We start from the raw sequence: 17,506 nt of genomic DNA, 5'->3' as shown, positions 1-17,506 counted from the left end.
GCCAGACACAGCGAAAAAGCACCGCAACGAAAACGGAATAACAAAAAATAACGCTTTTTATTGTAACCAAATAAAAAAGTGAGTTTTACTTGACTCAATTTTGATAAGAATAATAAAAAAAACTTTAGTTTAATTAGTGTAAAATTGTTGGTTTACACTACAGAAGCATACTAACAAATATTTCGTTAGGATTTCGTTCGCCTACGGGTGGACCAAAACAAAGAAGCGTTACAATGCGTTATATTTCATTTGTTTCAATTTACGGTGGTTTTTCGTTGTGTCTGGCAGCGGCCTTAAACTTATAACCACACTCTATGAAATCGAATTCATTACTATCGTTTGGTTTGCTCTGGCATTTTTAAAACCATACTTTCAGCGCCCAATACTTTAGTCCAACAACATTAACGATCAAGCTCTCTGCCAACTTTATAGTGAACCATCAGTCATCGTTAAGGCCGGGGTACATTGTCCGTACTCGCTAGTGTAATTTTGATTTTCACTAGCGCATCTGACAGCGGCTGGTGGAAGCTTTTCTTGATCATTGAGGGAATAGTCATGCCGGATCTCAAATTTAATTTTCACCATTTTTTATGCGAAAATGATCCGAAATACTTTCACAACATATGTATATATCAATTAAAAAGCTTTTACAGTCCAGACTAAGTAAAAAACAAAACATAGAAAAATAACATATTTTCTGAAGCGGCTCCAAATTGTTTGGTAAAATGCTTTGCCGCCAGATGCGCTAGTGAAAATCGAAATTAAACTAGCAAGTACGGACGATGTACCCCGGCCTTTAGATTTTCAGTTCTTTTATTAAAGGGGTTTCCTAGTCACTTTCGAATGCAAACATCGTTTTTCACCGCGTGATGTTATTCCACATCATTATGATATTTCATTTTCATCATAACAATTTTTAGTTTCTTCAGTATGATTTTCAACACTTCAACACGTGGTGAAAAAATTTTTTATTCGGTATTCAAGGGCCAAGTACCTGTATTGCAGGGTTTTTCAAGTCACTTTCAAATGTGCATTTCATCACGCATCGCCTCCAAGCATGTTTTTCAACAGCTGTCAAATTGTATGAAGCAAATCATAGTAAAACTTCAGTTCTTACACATAATTTTCAACACATCACAAAGAGCTGTCAAACGCAGTCCAGCTTGAGACGTGTTGAAAATCGTGTGCAAGAACTAAAACATTATTGTGATGCAAATACAACATTTGACAGCTGTTGAAAAACATCTCACAAGCAATGAAGAATGACATTGTGGACATTGGAAATTAACTTGGCAAACCTTGTAATTGTACTGAAGAAGCAATTAATTCCATTTCAAAACAACTTTTTTTCTCCAAAAATCTATTTCAACACTTGAAAACTCTATAAGTTAGGAACGCCCTTTAAGCATTCAGCTCTTCTATAATACACTATACCAAAATCACTTTCTATCTCTCACACGACCACGAATCTACAAGTACAAGAATGTGTATTCTCCGCTCCTTCTCATCGTAGCTACAAGACAAAACGAAAAAAAAACAATACATTCTTCTATCACAAATATTTTCTGCGCTCTAGGAAACATACACACACTACGCAAAACCACAAAGCACGTGCACCACATCATCCCAACCACTTGCCGCACACAGTTTCACTCAACCATCCATTTCGCATCGCACAAGTGCCCTAGCGCGCCTCATCGCCCCAAGAATGTGACAAAGTTTTATCATTTAATTACGGCCCAGAATCCACCGCCGCGCGCGCGATCAATCATTGTACATCATAGGCGGCCTTCCCCAGCGTCTTAACTTCATCCCGTAATTGATGTCACATTTCCATCAGCAGCTGCCAGCTCGATCCCTTTCCCTTGCGAGACGAATTTTATTAGCCTGCTTCAGAACGCGCCATCAATTAAAATGCTATCCAGACACAAAGCACACACATATTGGAGATGTGTGTGTGCTAGAAACGGGAATGAAGATTCACGATTGAAGTCGGCCAACGAGCAGTGTAAGCAAAATCAATTAGAATCGAGACCTTGTGTGTGCCGCTCGCTCGCTCGATCGCTCTGGTGGAATTGAACAGCATCACAGGCCCATGTAGAGGACGGCCATCGCGGACAGGGCCGCGAGCAGGGTGCAGCCACCAGCGACGTACGTGATGACGGTCGTCGTGCCAGCTACATCGATTAGCACGCCCATCACCAGCGACACGATTAGCTGCAAAAAGGCAAAGCCAACGCACAACAGGCATCAGTGTACCGTAAATTGGTGTAAAGATCCTAATGAAATCACCTGCGCGAGACACAGGACACTGCTCATCATCGACACGTCCGCGCCGAACCCGCGCGGCTCCGTACTTTCCACACACTTGCCGTCCTTCATGTGGAACTGGTTTGGAAGGGAAGGGAAATAATATGCAATTTAGAGCGCCCGCTAGCGTACAGTGTGGATTATCCTCTTACCGAGTTCTTGGAGTGGTAGTGTGAGATCAGCAGAAACGGAATGGAGTAGATGGTGGTGTACATGATGCCGGTGAGCGAGCAGCATAGCATCACAATGGCCCGGTGGCGCAGCAGCCCCATCGCCACCATGCCGACGCAGTGCGCCATCAAGCCACCGACGTAGACGGGCCGTGCCCCGACCCGATCAATCAACCGCTCAATCACCAGCGAGTAGAGCGAGGCGCAGCCGGCAAACAGTGCCATGCCCCAGCAGGCGAACCGTAGCCCTTCCTCGTACAACACAAAGGCGGGCGAGTGTTCCGGGGCCTAAAAAAAAGCGCATATTCCAAACACCACTTTTAATATAAAAATTTGTGATGGCAATTTGTGAAAGTGATGAGACTCACCTGTACATCTCCACCGAACACTTCCGCGCCGACAAAGTCGGTAAAGTACAGACAGTACGGCAGGTAGCCCATGTGGGACAGGAACTGCGTCAGGCAGAGGATCTTCATCGAGCGTGGCATCTGGACGGTGTTGCGCACAAACTGCCGGAAGCCGATGCTCTCGGACAGTTGCGTCTGGATGGCGTACTCGTCCCCGCGCATCCGCTTCACCTCGTTCTGCAGCATCGAGTGTGTGACGGGGCGCAGCATCGCGTCCTGCTCCTGCACGGGCAGCGGTATCTCGGCGAAGCTGGTCAGCGTGCTGACCAGCCCGATCAGCAGCACGATCCAGTTTGCGGTGAAGACGGCCGCCTCGTTGCTCTCGAAGTACTGGCCGATCGGGAGCGCGATCCAATCGATCGCCCCAAACAGGTAGCCGAGCATGCCGCCCAACCCACCGATCAGCATCATCGTGCTGAGGACGCGCGCCTGGTCGCGTATCGTGCACACCTCCATAGCGTACGTCCGGCACAGACCGTTGGACGCTTCCGCCGAGAAGTCGGTCGTGGTGAGGCCGAGCGTTGTGATGGTGGCGACCCAGGCCACGCTGCGCAACCCGATCGCCTCACCGATTGCGCGACCGTGCGGGAGCAGCATCATGCCGAGCAGCATCGCAATGCCCAGGAGCAGTAGGACGGGCCGGCGTCGGCCCCAGCTCGACCGGAGCCGATCGCTGACGGAGGCAACGACCGGCACGAACAGCACACCCACGATCGGTGGCATGGCCCACATCATCGTCATCAGCGTGTGGGGCAGCCCGATCGCGAGCAGGATCGGGGCGACAAAGGCCGTCTCCGTCGCGTACGTACACTCGATGCCGACGATGAGCAGGGACAGCCGCACCAGCTCCCAACGTGTTTTCGTGCTAAAATTAAACCAATACACACAAACACACACGTGGACGGTACAGTACAGGGCACAGTGCGTCACCAAAGGTGGAGGAGTCGCTTTGCTAACCCTACTTACCGGAACGTGTGATGGTACGTGCTGGACCGGTGCGCTTTGGCGTAGTTGAACCGATGGCTCAGCATGCCCTGCAGCACCTCCTCCTCCGTCTGGTGCTTGCCCTGTTCCGCGTCCATCGCCTATATGTCTGCACACCGACACTGTCAACGCACCGTTCGTGTCTCGCTTATCTAACACCACAGCAGCGCCTACTACTGCTGTCCGCTACTGTGTGACAGAAAAGCATTCGCGCAACCGCTGCGTTTTGGACGCGACCGACCCGAACCGATGAGGCATGCGCAATGAATTCTGGATCTCAAGTCGGAACGATATCGAAGAGAAGAAACAACAGAGAGAGAGAGAGAGAGAGAGAGAGAGAGATACTTTAGTAGAGAACGCGAGAGAGAAAGAGAACGATTGTGAGCGCGATAAAAGTGAGCGTCAGCGCATATCCGCACACCCCAAAAGTGCGTCCGCGTGTATATGACGAGAACGTGCGGGGTGGTTGCGTTAAACAAAGAGACGAATGGGACGGGAAGTAGATAAAAAAAAGAAACTAACGTAACCACCCAAGAACCAACATACGTCTAGGGCAATGGAATTTTTGGGGCAATGAGTCGAGAGAAATGTTTGCAAGTTTGCCGGCCGATGTCAACTCCGCGGCCATGCGCGAGCGGGCCTTGAAAATTGCTACAACACGAGCGTGTTCCGTTGATTGTTTTTTGGTGGATGAGAAGCGGCAGATGGTGGTGGGTTGGGATGGCGCCAATTCTTTACCGATTGTGGCGGGGTGGGTTCGCCCATTAGGCCCTCCCCGTACCATTGCGTGCTTTTGATTATCATCATCTGTCCAGTAGCGCTAGGGCTAGTTGAGTATCGTATCATTCCGTGCTAATCGACGTTATCGGCTAATCGCCGGCGGGTGCAGTTGATGGGTGAGGAGGGGAGTAGGATTTAGTGGCAGTTTTGGGGTTGGCAGCGATCTTGCTAACCCAACACTACATTGTTGCTTGTTATTTAACGATTTTGATCCAAACGTAACAAAATTGCACCTTTTGTGGTGAATCATTTATCTTTATCAGGTTTAGTTGTTTAGGATATAAGTTGAACAATTTTGTATGACACAATATGACCAATATTTTATTTTGATTTATAACAAAACTTATCATGGTTAATATGTGCTACAGAATTTAGTAGCTTTCTTAACACGTTCCCTGCAACGCGTGTCTGAGCGAAATGCCCCATGAGGGCACATGGATCGCATTAAAGTGCGCGTCGTCTTCTTACAGTGCTGAATGACGATTGGCAACATCTAAAATTCAGTCAATTTTTCAATTATTATTCATTAAAACTGTGACTTTTCTCAAATGGACCCCAGGCTTTTTAAATATTTTTGGAGATTTGGTCATTTTAGTTGACATAAAAGACATTTCCCAAATCGAAGTCCTCAAATATGTAACTTTGAACTCTTTATTAACGAAATGAATATGAACTTGTCACAAAACAATGGACTTAGAAATGAGTAAGGAGATTCATTTTCAACACTTCGTCGGTAGTTTTGATAATTTAAAAAAAATCTAAAATTATCAATTTAAAAAAGTGGCACAAATGTCCAGAAAATATCTAAGAAAATATGCCACGGTGTTGATGTAGATGTTGATTATTCAGTGCTGTACTTGTGTTTGTGTTACATGGTTAATTCATTTGGAGCGATATGGTTCTTTGGACTAGTGATGTGCTCTCTGGAGCGCACCCATGACTCCGACTAGTCCGATTCCGACTCCGGAAAAATGGGAACCAATAACTCCGCCCGGAGTCGGAATCGTCCGATGTCGTCCGGAGTCGGAATCGTCCGATGTCGTCCGGAGTCGTCCGAAATCGTTCGGAGCCGTTCGGAGTCGGAATCATTCGCAGTCGTCTAGAGTCGATCGGAGTCAACCGGTATTGGAGTCAGTCAGTGTCAACTGGTGCGCCTGGTCTTTCATTTTGCGCGTGCACTCCAAGCGACTACAAGCGACTTCAAGTGACTTCAAGCGACTCCGGCCGACTCCGGCCGACTCCGGCCGACTCCGGAATGACTTTGAACGACTCCGTACAATGCTGGGAGGACCTACCTTCTGTAGTCGATTCCGAAATTATCGAAGTTGGATCGGAGTAAATTCCTGAGTATTGCCAACTTCACCCATCACTACTTTGGAGTCTTAATTTTCTCAGTCACAGTTACCGCTAAATTTTGCCTCCAAGACAGTTTTGTTTCTTGCCCATAGGTATTAGACATTATGCCTTGATTTTTATCTTATCTTCAACTATTTTTGTCTCACCTTCAACTTATATTAGTTTTTGATTTACGGTATTTTTTTTTTTAATTTTCTTTTAATAACCAGTCATTTATGTCATCAGTCTCAGTGACGATAGGAAAATGAATAATTCAGTTCACTCGATCGCACCATAACATAGTGCATTTAAATCACAACAAAAAATGCCACGAACAAGTGCGCAAGATCAGTCAGTCAATCGGAATGTTGACGACGCAGCATTTTTAACAAGTTATATAAAAAAAAATCCATACATCGATTCGATAGAAAAGTGGAAATATTATCGGAATAAAATCATTGTTAAAAATAAAGCGTATTCCTCCGATATACCTTCTCGAGTTACTGCCATGTCGGGTTTGTTTGTAAAAACGCTTGTCGTCAGACATTCGATCAGGATAGTCTATCAGTTCATATGAAGTTGTGCATTACATATTCTTGTTTGGCAGCTTATAAGTTATCCGAAATTTGGTTTAAAATGTTTCAATAATTTTATTACGATTTCTCTTAGTCTAGATTCTAATTTATATTGACTATCAAGCCAAACTAAATGCCGTTGGATGCATTAAAGTTAAATATGATGCACACTGTGGGTAGCTTGATGATCTAGCTACATTTAGCCAAAGGGGCAATATAAATGGTCAAATCAATCATTGCATCTTCCCTTTCCAATTCCCTTGTTTCATTCACATTCATTGTTTCATTCACATTGTTCACATTCTTTACTGTATTGATTGACATGCTATGAGAAAAACTACACAATTCATAGCCAAAACTTGCTCATTAAAGCCCAAAACTGAGGCCATGAAGTTCCGGAGTAGTTCAAGGAAGCAGGAATGAAATACGGATAGGCTACACAATTCTACAACTGCTGTTACATATTGACCAGGAAGTTGTGAAATTTACAGCAATGTTTGACTTTCCTCCTCTTCAGTCATACTTTTGAGCCACGTGTTGTTTGATGAGAGCGTTGCAAACATACACCAAAACACACAACAACAAGCAACGTTACACGATGATGACTATGAGGAAGATGAAAAGCGCCAACAGGCTCGGGGAAATTATTTTCTTGTATTTTCTTACTGAGCTCCTTCCAAGAAGCTTTAAATTTAGACCTCGTCGCACACAGCACCGTGAATGGAACCGGGTGAACGTGGCTCGTTTCTACCCATTCTGGCGTCAGGCTGCTCAACTCTCCACTGGAGCTAATTTGTAATTTCCCCCGTTTGTCGCGCTCGGTAATGAATGGCTTGCGCGGGTTGATGCTCGTGAATGTTTACATTGCCCATCCATTCGTCTCAATCGTGCCTGCCGAGCGTCTGCAAATGATCTGCCTGAGAAATGGGCAAACTCTCGTACTGGCCGTGCCCTCGTGCTTCCGTTCCATGAGTCTAGCATAACGCTAACGCTGGCCTCAGTTTGTGGCCCCCTCACTTTTGCCACACTGCTCCGGTGGCACGAGTTTCGCATTACAAGTATAATTTTGCACACAATAAGCTTCCGTTGCTTGTTGGCCTCCTCTATGTCAACTGGCAAGCGGGCAGCTGTTTCAAGTAGGAGGGGATGCAAAATAATACCGCTCAAGTTCATCTATTGATTGTATGTTTGTGTGTGTGTGTATGTTTCTGTGAGCGCTCTTCACTGCGGAATGGCGTCAATGATGGGAATGAAGACATCCTCTTCATGGTCTTAAGTGCTGCTTTGCAACCGTTTGTTGGTCCGTGTAACTGAGATGCTTCATATCGTCTTTGGGTGCTGCTCAACACGATACTGGACAAATCGTCACGGTCGTGCCTCCGGGGAAGTGCAGCTGCTTGAAAACGGCGTAGTGTTGTTTAGCGGAAATATTGAAATCAAATGACGTCGGATATTTTCAGGACTATGGGACACTTGAAATAGGAGAAACCATCAGCTGGGGGCAATGATACAATTGTCTGTCTTGAACGTTGCACTGTATAAATGAGACGATGCAGAATAAGTAGTCAAGCTTCTTGCGTAAAACATTTATTGATTTGATTCAAGTGCTTTTTTGTTGCATTTTGTTGCATGCTGGTTGGTTCATAAGATTCAAGATTATTTTTTTACTGAAACATGAAAAACAGAGAACTAATGGACGTAAGCAAAACAAGCTGTTTTTGCCTATCATTTTCTAACATCTTTAAATACCTTTAAAATAAATACTCCTCACTGAAACGATAAATAATGAAACAAAAAAAATTGTCTGTGTATTGCTCTTGATAACAAACTGAACTACAAACTACATTTCTTTATTAAACTATTAATGCTTTATGGCAACGATGTCAAACTCTTTTGATATTGCGGGTCATTGTATTTCTAAAGGACGTTTCTAGGAGATTGTCGTCATATGGTTATAGGCATATGGTTATATTTGGTTGGTTTTTTCATGGCAGAATAGTAAATGTTACGTTGAAATTTATGTAATTAAAATTATCAACATTTTTGAGCAAGCATTGACTGTGAACAGCATTAACCTACGCTAAAAACACCCTTCCTGCCAATTTCCATAGAAATACCCTTTTATTATGGTATCTTAAATCAGACCTATAAGCTCGCCCGCAGTCTAGTCCACTCGTCTGTCTAGTGCTGCCTGATGAAAAGGTATAAATCGTTCGTAGCTTCCTATCAAGAGTAACACGTGGTTGTGCTGACAGCTCAGATAATTTTCAACTGCTTGGAAGAAATGAAATGTTCTAAACAGCAACCGTGCGTAAAGAGGGGTTCGATCTGATACTTTTGCCCAAAACATTATGCCAAAAAAGTATCAGAACTTGCGTTTTGTCTTTCCGTTGGTATAATGATTTTGTTAATTTTTCGAAATCTTTTTCTTCCAGAAATTGCTATTTGGGCACCAAGCACTCGAATTGATCGCTTAAATTAGTAGAAAAGGAATCTTTCAAAACTACACATAGCATGTTAATTTTGTACATTTTCGATGTTTGATGAGTTTGAAGCTAAAACGTCAGTTGTTTTTTTTTTATTTTTCTACAAATATTTTTACTTTAACAACATAATCTATTCATTGGGAGTGAATTATTATGAAATAAAAATAAGTTTCATTATGTTTGTAGCCGTTTTAATAACAAAACAAACACAGAAATCGTTAAATTAAACAAAAACAACAAATAATTCCGCAAAATACTTATCTTTTTATCTTTTCTTTTTTGTAACGCATCTTATCTTTTTTTGTACACGCATGCATAAAGAGAAGTTAGAGTAAAACACCGACAAGGATTTCTTCGTACTTCAGGCGTCCGGAGTTGACTGGACTGTACTGCAGAAGCGGAAATGCAAAATAAATGTTGGCTCTATCGGTCACAAGCCACACCGAAAGACTTCGCGGGCCATATTTGGTCCGCGGGCCAACAGTTAGACATCTCTGCTTTATGGCTATATTAAATTACTAGAGTACCGATTTCACTCATGTAAAATTATAAAAGTTTGTTTTCTTGAAGCCTTAAATGTATAGAACACGCGACTACTTTTATTTTGACACAGTGTTTATCGAAACAGTAGAAAATTTCGATTAAAAATTGCATTTTTGTATATTGATCGTAAATGATCGACGGACCTCATAAATGGAGTACAATACGATTTCAAGGTACCAATTATGGTCATAATGTTCCAAGCAATTCGCCATGGCTGTAGGCCTAAATTAACCAATTGTGGCTGTAGGCCTAAACTCGTGGATATTTGCATCAAAATTCATTTAGTGACATTGTGTTAACTCAAATCAAGTAAATTCAAGTTTACTGCACCAAAACAAGTAAGTAAACTCTCGAAACTGATAGTTTCAAATCTACGTTTTCTACCACTGTTTGTATTGATAGTCACGCTCAATTAATCACACAATTGATGGGGTTAATCCTTCTAAAATTTTATCGGGCCAAAACATGCCATTACTATCGATCAGGGAAGAACAAGAGCACATTTGGCAATAGGACGACACGAGCGGCGTTTAGAAAACGCTTTTTTAGCAACAAAGTCATTCAATACTACATTATTTTGATGAAATTGATTCAATGTTATAACACTTTACAAGTAAATCATGCTTAATACTCATACTTACACATTAAATTACGAGAATAACAACGATTTGTTCACTTGTAAACTACGCACCACGACAAAAACGACAGTTGCAAACAAAGCATGGATACTGCGATATTTGCTGCACCGATGGTTAGTTGTACCAATTATGGACGAACCGAAAAAATGCATATTTTAGATAAAATGATGGAAAATTTTAAAAAGGTGATATGTAGCCAGCACGGAACTAATGCAGCGCAAATGTTTTAAAATGATCATATTTGAAATTGAAAAAAATATCCGTGGTTTCAGTACGCAGATTGACTTGCTTAGAGCGAAAATATTATTCGTTATAGCCATAATTGGTACACTTACCAGTGCTGCAAAATGTCACTGTCAATGTCATAAAAAAATCTGACTAAAACAAAATCCATATCACCGTCACGTACTCAATAGTGATAGTCTGAGATGATTCTCAAAACGGTTGGTGTGACCAATACATGCTTCATGACATTTTTGCGACCATTGCTTGGTCAGTCACTATGTCATGACTTATTTTTACTGTGATCAGTTTTGCAAAATGTCACTGACATAGGCATTCCGGCAGAAACAAAATCATATCAGCGTCACGAGCTCTACTGTGATGATCAGAGGCCAGCTTTAAAGGCGATGAGGGTTCGACCATCACATGCTTGGTGACAATGTGTGTAATCAACTCTTGGTCAGTCACTTGGTCGCGACATTTTCAGTCGGTGATCATCGCGATGGTCACGGGAGATATACGGTGCTTGCGAGTGGTTCCAAGAAACATAATGAACATGTTTTCTCGCTCTGTTTGACCCGACAGATAATCAAAACAGACAGGAGAAAGTATGCTCATTTTGTTGCTTTAGCCCACACGCCAAGTATATTCCAAGAATATCGTGATTATCTCCGAAAAAAATGTCGTAACCAAGTTTGTGACCAAGAGTTGGGTGCTAAACAAAATGTCACTAAGCATGTGATTGATCCTGTAGTTGTGTACGTGAGCTGATTTGACCTTCGTTTCAGTCATGAGTGTTGGTGACTGAAACAGTATCATTTGACAGCATTGTTCACAGCCAGAAAAAAAATCATGATTATCAATGCGCATCAAACTACCACGTTCATTGTTTTCGTTGGTGAAAATCTCGTGATTCTCATGACTCGCCCTATTTTTTATCAATCCCCACGCTTTGTTTCCACTGTTGTGAAATCAAAAAAATAATTCTAAAATATTGAAAAAAAAACTTGAAAATAATCCCAAAATTATGCGAAGCCCCTGTTATTTGCTTCAGCAATTTCTCAAACGTTAAAATATTACTTGAAAAAAAAACGTTTCACAAAACATGCTTTGAAAGTTAAAGATGATGTATGAAAGAAAGATCGAAAAGAAATAAACGAAAGCTATCCAACGACATTTGGTTCACTGTCGCAAAGCTTTATACGAAGGGTTGTTAGTCGGATGGAAGAAAAAGATAAAAAAAAAATATTAAGACGGAAATTCATCTGTACGTTTGCTGGGAGTCTCTATTATATGTAAAACACCTCATCTCTTCGTCCAATCATAATGCATCGACGCTTGGTAATGATTTCGCGTTGAATGTCTCGATGATATGCATTACTGACTGACATCTTCGTGGAGAAGTAATTTAGCTATGTATTTATTATTCATGAGTGACGTAAAGACCATGATGCTGCAATAATCGGTAGTTACAATTTTACTCTTTCAGCAAGACTATCACATTAACCACAATTTACTCCAACGCGGAGGACTTGCTGATGAGCTACATCAGTTTTGAGGGTCTGGTTAGTCCAACCTACTACCAAAACCCCGTAAACGTATCAAAACAACCATACGTAAGGTTAAACAAATTACCTCGGGAGACTCTTCATCTTACGCCTCGACAGTTTCATGTTGTGCCATCATCACGCTAACCGCATACTTTATTTTAGTGCGAAAGTTTGTCCAGTTGGTCAACAGGAGAGACTGATGCATCAAACGTATAAATCCACGGCGATATTTCAAACGTGTCCTTAACCATCATCATCATTACCTCTTCATTGCAGCAATCATGCAGGCAACGGACGTTACCGCATATCACACCGCTTACAACTACACCCTCAATCAGTCGGACGTACGGATTGTGTTGGAGGATGGTGAGTCATGCAACGAGGTCCTACCCCATCATCATGTTAGCACACTTCTCCCACTAACTCTCACCCTCTCATTGCTGTACCACAGAAAATCTGTACAAAGTCCCGATTGGCCTGCTGGTGCTGCTGTCCCTGTTTTACGGCACCATCAGCATACTGGCGGTGATAGGCAACTCTCTCGTCATCTGGATCGTCCTCACCACCAAGCAGATGCAGACGATCACGAACATGTTCATCGCCAATTTGGCGCTGGCCGACGTCACCATTGGCGTGTTCGCCATCCCGTTCCAGTTCCAGGCGGCCCTGCTCCAGCGCTGGAATCTGCCCGAGTTTATGTGCCCGTTCTGCCCGTTCGTGCAGCTGATCAGCGTGAACGTGTCTGTCTTCACGCTGACGGCCATCGCGGTGGATCGGCACCGGGCCATCATTAATCCGCTCAGGTAACCATCCCGAACCTTGTTCTCTTCCCTTGTTGCTATTTTTTTAGATTATTACCTGTTGGTTTGCCCTCTTCGGTAGAGCTCGAACGTCGAAAAACATCTCCAAGTTTGTCATCAGCACCATCTGGATGCTGTCCTTTGCGCTGGCCGCACCGATCCTGTTTGCGCTGCGAGTACGCCCAGTGTCCTACATTGCGCTCGGTAGGTCTACCCAGCATCGCCTTCCCTAAAGACCGTTTGCTTGAGCCCACTTTCTTTCTGTCTCTTCTGTCTACCCCAACCAGGCGGCATGAACGAAACGTACACAAACATTACCGTCCCGTTCTGTAAGGTGGTCAACTTTGAGCATGGGGAAATTCAGCTCTACCGGTACGTGCTCGTGCTGGTGCAGTACTTTGTGCCGCTGTTCGTCATCAGCTTCGTTTACATACAGATGGCCCTGCGGCTGTGGGGCTCCAAGACGCCCGGCAATGCGCAGGACTCGCGCGACATTACGATGCTGAAGAACAAGAAGAAAGTGAGTGCAGCGGCGCTTGCTCGCCTTCAATACAGCTCGAGAGGATATTATTCACCATTATCGCATCTTATCGTTTGTAGTGGTTTAGCATAACTCTCCTTCATTTTCGCTCCTTCTTTCTTCTCTTTATTTTTTCCCCTGTGAGTAGGTTATCAAAATGCTGATTATCGTGGTGGCACTGTTTGGCGTCTGCTGGTTTCCGCTGCAGCTGTACAACATCCTGCACGTGACGTGGCCGGAAATCAATGAGTAAGTAGCGCTGTCACTTCGATGTTTCGCCCCCTAGCTCTCTTTGGTTCCATGCGTAGGAAGTTCCATTAACTGTTGAGCTATTTTTAGATCGTGTTAAAACCGATTTCGAATTCAATACCGCCGTGACGTAGATTTATTCGATCCATTATATTGGGTGCACGCTGCTGGCAGCTGGCCAATGCCGATAAGCTTACCAGCAAGTTTGACAGCAAGTACACGGAACCGCGCAAAGTTTGTGCATATTTTTCAATCAGCTGCGTCAGCTGCGTCTATGAATATAAAGTATTTTGTGGCTAATACTTTCCGGTGGTTACTGGAAACCATCAGCATCGGGCGTGTAAAAAACTTTGCTGCCCCTGTGTAGTAACTTTTAAATGACTCGTCAATTTTGTCGAAGAATGTGAAGATAATGAAAACGATTCACTTTCTCACTCTCTTTGTTCGATAGCCAAATCGAATTTTGGAATTTGTGTCTTAGAACGCGTTGGAACAGTGGCTTAGAACTTTTCCCTTTTTGCTCTAATAACAAGTACTACTGCTGGTTCGTGGTTTATTATGGTTTGGCAAGAGTAAAAACAATTCATATTAATTGCTACTAACTGCTGTTAAGGAAGCTAGATAATTTTCCTTCTCCTGTGTATCCCTTCGCTGTGAATGTTACGTATTTTATGGATGAACCTTTTGCTCCTTTTACTTCATGATGGATACGCCTGGTAGTTTTCACCTACATAGGGCGTTAGATTTTGGAACTTTGAATCAAAAGGCTCAAGTTGTATTTATTATATTTTTCCCTATTTGATCATAATACTATAAAAAATATATTTTCAAACCCATGAAAAAGGTACTGTTTAATAAAGCTTTCAATTATCCAGCTGAATATTATTATTTTCTGTAACCCTGAAGTAAGCGCCTGAAGCTATGCAATATAAGTGCATATGAGATGTCGAAACATTATTTTATACGTTTGATTTAAAAGTAGTTGAATTAGTGATGCAAATGAGTTCAGTTTAAGCAGATTACAAATAATTGCGATCATGCACCATTGGTTACAAAATAATTGTTCAAAATTCCAATCCAAATATTGCCCATCAATTTGCTCACCGTAATTCGCATCGAGTGCATTTCAATTGCATACCTTTCCGGCGCATTCTGTGTTCGAAGGTCCAATCAAAATAACAATCAAAGGCAAATGATTTCCTTTGCACTGTTCAACATCAAAAGCATACAGTGGTTGCGCTACAACGACACCACACGAATCGTACATGGAAGATGAAACGAAACTGCGTTTGTAATTCCGGGTCGCACAGATTGCGGCATGATTATCGCTCTGCCAATAAAGCTCCACAAAGCTCTGTCTGACCTAGCCAAATCACGCACTCGGCTCGGCGAATACGTGCGCTGCAATAACGACCCTAATAATGAGCCTCACGCAAAGTACATTAAGTTTCGATTATCTGCTTTCCCGTCCCTGCACAGATATCGCTTTATCAACATCATTTGGTTCGTGTGCGATTGGCTTGCGATGAGCAACAGCTGCTACAATCCGTTTATCTACGGCATTTATAACGTAAGTATACAGCCCAAATCCACCCCAAGGGGCAAATGCAAATGAAATTGAATTCGCATATCTCTTTCGTTCTCCTTTGTTTTTTTTTCCTTTGCTCTTTTTACCACCTCTCCCAACGCTCTCTTGCGCGTGGCGCTCTTGCAGGAAAAGTTTAAGCGCGAGTTCCGCAAACGCTACCCGTTCAAGCGCGACCAAACGTACAACCACAACCACGAGTCGGACAAAACGTCATCGATTTTTACGCGCGTCAGCTCGGTCCGGTCGACGTACGCCACCTCCTCGATACGGAACAAGCTGAGCACGAACCGGTACTCGGGATCGAAGCAGCTGCCGGCACAGTTCAAATTTCCACCCGCTGGGCATCACTTTCCGCACCACCCCGTGGGCGGTGGCCATCTGCACGAGCTGTCCTTCGGCGGGCCAAGGAAAGGTGCCGGCGAGGGTTTGAGCGTCACTAGCGGTACCGTTACGACCAACTTCGGGCAAAACCGGCCTCCTAGCTGGGAGAAACGGATGGAAGAACCACGGCAGAACGAGCACGATAAGCTGATTGTATCTTCCGCTGCCAGCCTAGATCAGCAGCTAGCGTCACGTCAGCTCACCGAAGACAGTGTCGGTCCGTCCGATGGCTTCGGAAGCCGGATAGGAGCGGCCAGACGGAACGGGTCCGCGCGAGAATCCACCTGCACCGTCCGAATGGCGCTGAACCATCCCCACCCGGACAGTGGTGGCGAGAGCGGTGGGGACGGTGAGCCTAATCGAGCACATTCGAACGGTACAGCTGACGCCAAGGGTGGTCATTTGTACTGTAATGATTTGGAGCAGCTCGGCCCGTACTTTGACTGAGCGGACTGAGCCAATTGGAGAGTAAGAGAGAAAGAAGGAGAGAAAACTTACATTGTAAAATCGATCGTTTTATTGATACTTTAAGTACAAAACGAGCAATGTGTATTAACTGTGAGCTGTTTGCATTTAAACGAGTTTAAATAAAGCTAAGATTCCACACAATTTTTGCTTTTTCCCCTTATTTTTCATTTCTTAAAGCATTATTTAATAGTGATGACTTGAAGGTAAAAATCGACGAATAAAACGACCTTCAAACGATGCGCAATCAAAAAGCTTTCCACGTCCTTCGGTGTGGTATGACAAAGGTAAGTAAAAAAGGCTCGCCAATAAAACCCAAGTTCCCTTACCAGTGTCATGATTCAGCGCGTAAACTAATCGTACAATTATTTGCTTTGTTCCGGCCATTACCTGCTGCTGTTGGGGCGGGAAAAGTTTTAATTGGAAACACCAATCGTTTGGCAATGGCCAGCTGCGCACAGCCTGCGCCAGCATGAGTTGGCAGAAATCTTCTAAAGAATAACTTTTTAGGCAAAAGAAAAAATCAGAAATGGTGAAACCTTGCAAGATTGCATGCGTAATTAAATAGCTTTTTTTTTTGTTACATCAATTTTTGTCTATTATACACGGAAAATATTTCATTGGTACTACCCCTGAAGATATGCAATATGTTGTATTGTTGATGGTTTTTGTTTTCGATTTACGGGCGATTGGCTTCATACGTCACTGACAAAAGTCGTACAGTATTAATATCAACTATACTTTTCTTTGCATGATATTATTTCATTTCTTGGGTATACGCTTAAGTATAACAGTGCTTCCCAAGCATTAATTCTCAATCGTTCTTGATGAACGCCTGAAGCTATGCAAGATAAAGTAAAATCCCACATCGGCTGGCCGTAGTTGGCATACTGACAAACTAGCCATCACTTTAATGGGATTTTCAAAAAAAAGAATCTTTGATCTTCGCTTCCTCCGCCTGAAGCTCAAGGTGCAGCCAAAATGTCATACCCTCGTTTCGTTCACTTTCATACAATTCATTTTTGCGATTCCACAACAAACCGACTGCGAGCTACACCCATGCCAGACAGGAAAATTACTAACTTCTATTGCTTTAACCAGCGCTGTAGTTATGCCACCCCCTACCCGCTCCTGCCAACGAACGAAACGAAACGAAGCGTATGATTGCATGAAACCTTCTTTCACCGTCTCTTTTTATTTTTTTTTTTATTTTTTTTTTACTCCGAAAATTTGTGACAATCTGTCAAGGTGGGTTCAAAGCCCGTAAATCATCCCATCCATGATTCGGCAACTCAATCGGAATGAATTGGCTACCCCATTGCTTCGCACGCCGCTCCCTGTGCTGCCTTTAATACCATCAATCGTGCACTCCTCGATCGAGCATTTTCCATTTGATTACACACCGGTTCAGACGGCTCTGGCCATGGAAGGTGAACGGAGGCTGGCTATACCGTGTGTCCTTGAGCTGTAAAAAGTATCACAAATCATAACAAATATAAAAAA

General features: G+C 43.3%; 2 protein-coding genes across 2 annotated transcripts in view; one reads left to right on the top strand and one right to left on the bottom strand.

The window, feature by feature from the left end:
- Positions 1-16,159, top strand: part of LOC120958998 (RYamide receptor-like) — a 30,305-nt gene extending 14,146 nt beyond the window's left edge. The window contains exons 2-8 of the mRNA XM_040382110.2: positions 12,277-12,366; positions 12,452-12,803; positions 12,883-13,004; positions 13,088-13,320; positions 13,469-13,569; positions 15,049-15,139; positions 15,284-16,159. Of these exons, the coding sequence (XP_040238044.2) occupies positions 12,282-12,366; positions 12,452-12,803; positions 12,883-13,004; positions 13,088-13,320; positions 13,469-13,569; positions 15,049-15,139; positions 15,284-15,985 (1,686 nt within the window). The 5' untranslated portion in view covers positions 12,277-12,281 and the 3' untranslated portion in view covers positions 15,986-16,159. The remainder of the gene's footprint in view (positions 1-12,276; positions 12,367-12,451; positions 12,804-12,882; positions 13,005-13,087; positions 13,321-13,468; positions 13,570-15,048; positions 15,140-15,283) is intronic.
- On the bottom strand, positions 1,327-4,168 carry LOC120959002 (proton-associated sugar transporter A-like). The gene is made up of 5 exons (XM_040382115.2): positions 3,854-4,168; positions 2,849-3,752; positions 2,463-2,768; positions 2,293-2,388; positions 1,327-2,217 (listed from the first exon to the last, which is right to left on the bottom strand). The coding sequence occupies exons 1-5, from the start codon at positions 3,967-3,969 to the stop codon at positions 2,086-2,088; spliced, it is 1,554 nt and encodes a 517-aa protein (XP_040238049.2). The 5' UTR covers positions 3,970-4,168; the 3' UTR covers positions 1,327-2,085.
- Positions 16,160-17,506: the final 1,347 nt, after the last annotated feature.

This window comes from Anopheles coluzzii, chromosome 3 (genome assembly GCF_943734685.1).
Source record: "Anopheles coluzzii chromosome 3, AcolN3, whole genome shotgun sequence".
In the NCBI taxonomy this organism is placed as follows: Eukaryota; Metazoa; Arthropoda; class Insecta; order Diptera; family Culicidae; genus Anopheles; species Anopheles coluzzii.
Note: the sequence above shows the minus strand (reverse complement) of the source record. Positions and strands in the feature narration are given on the sequence as shown.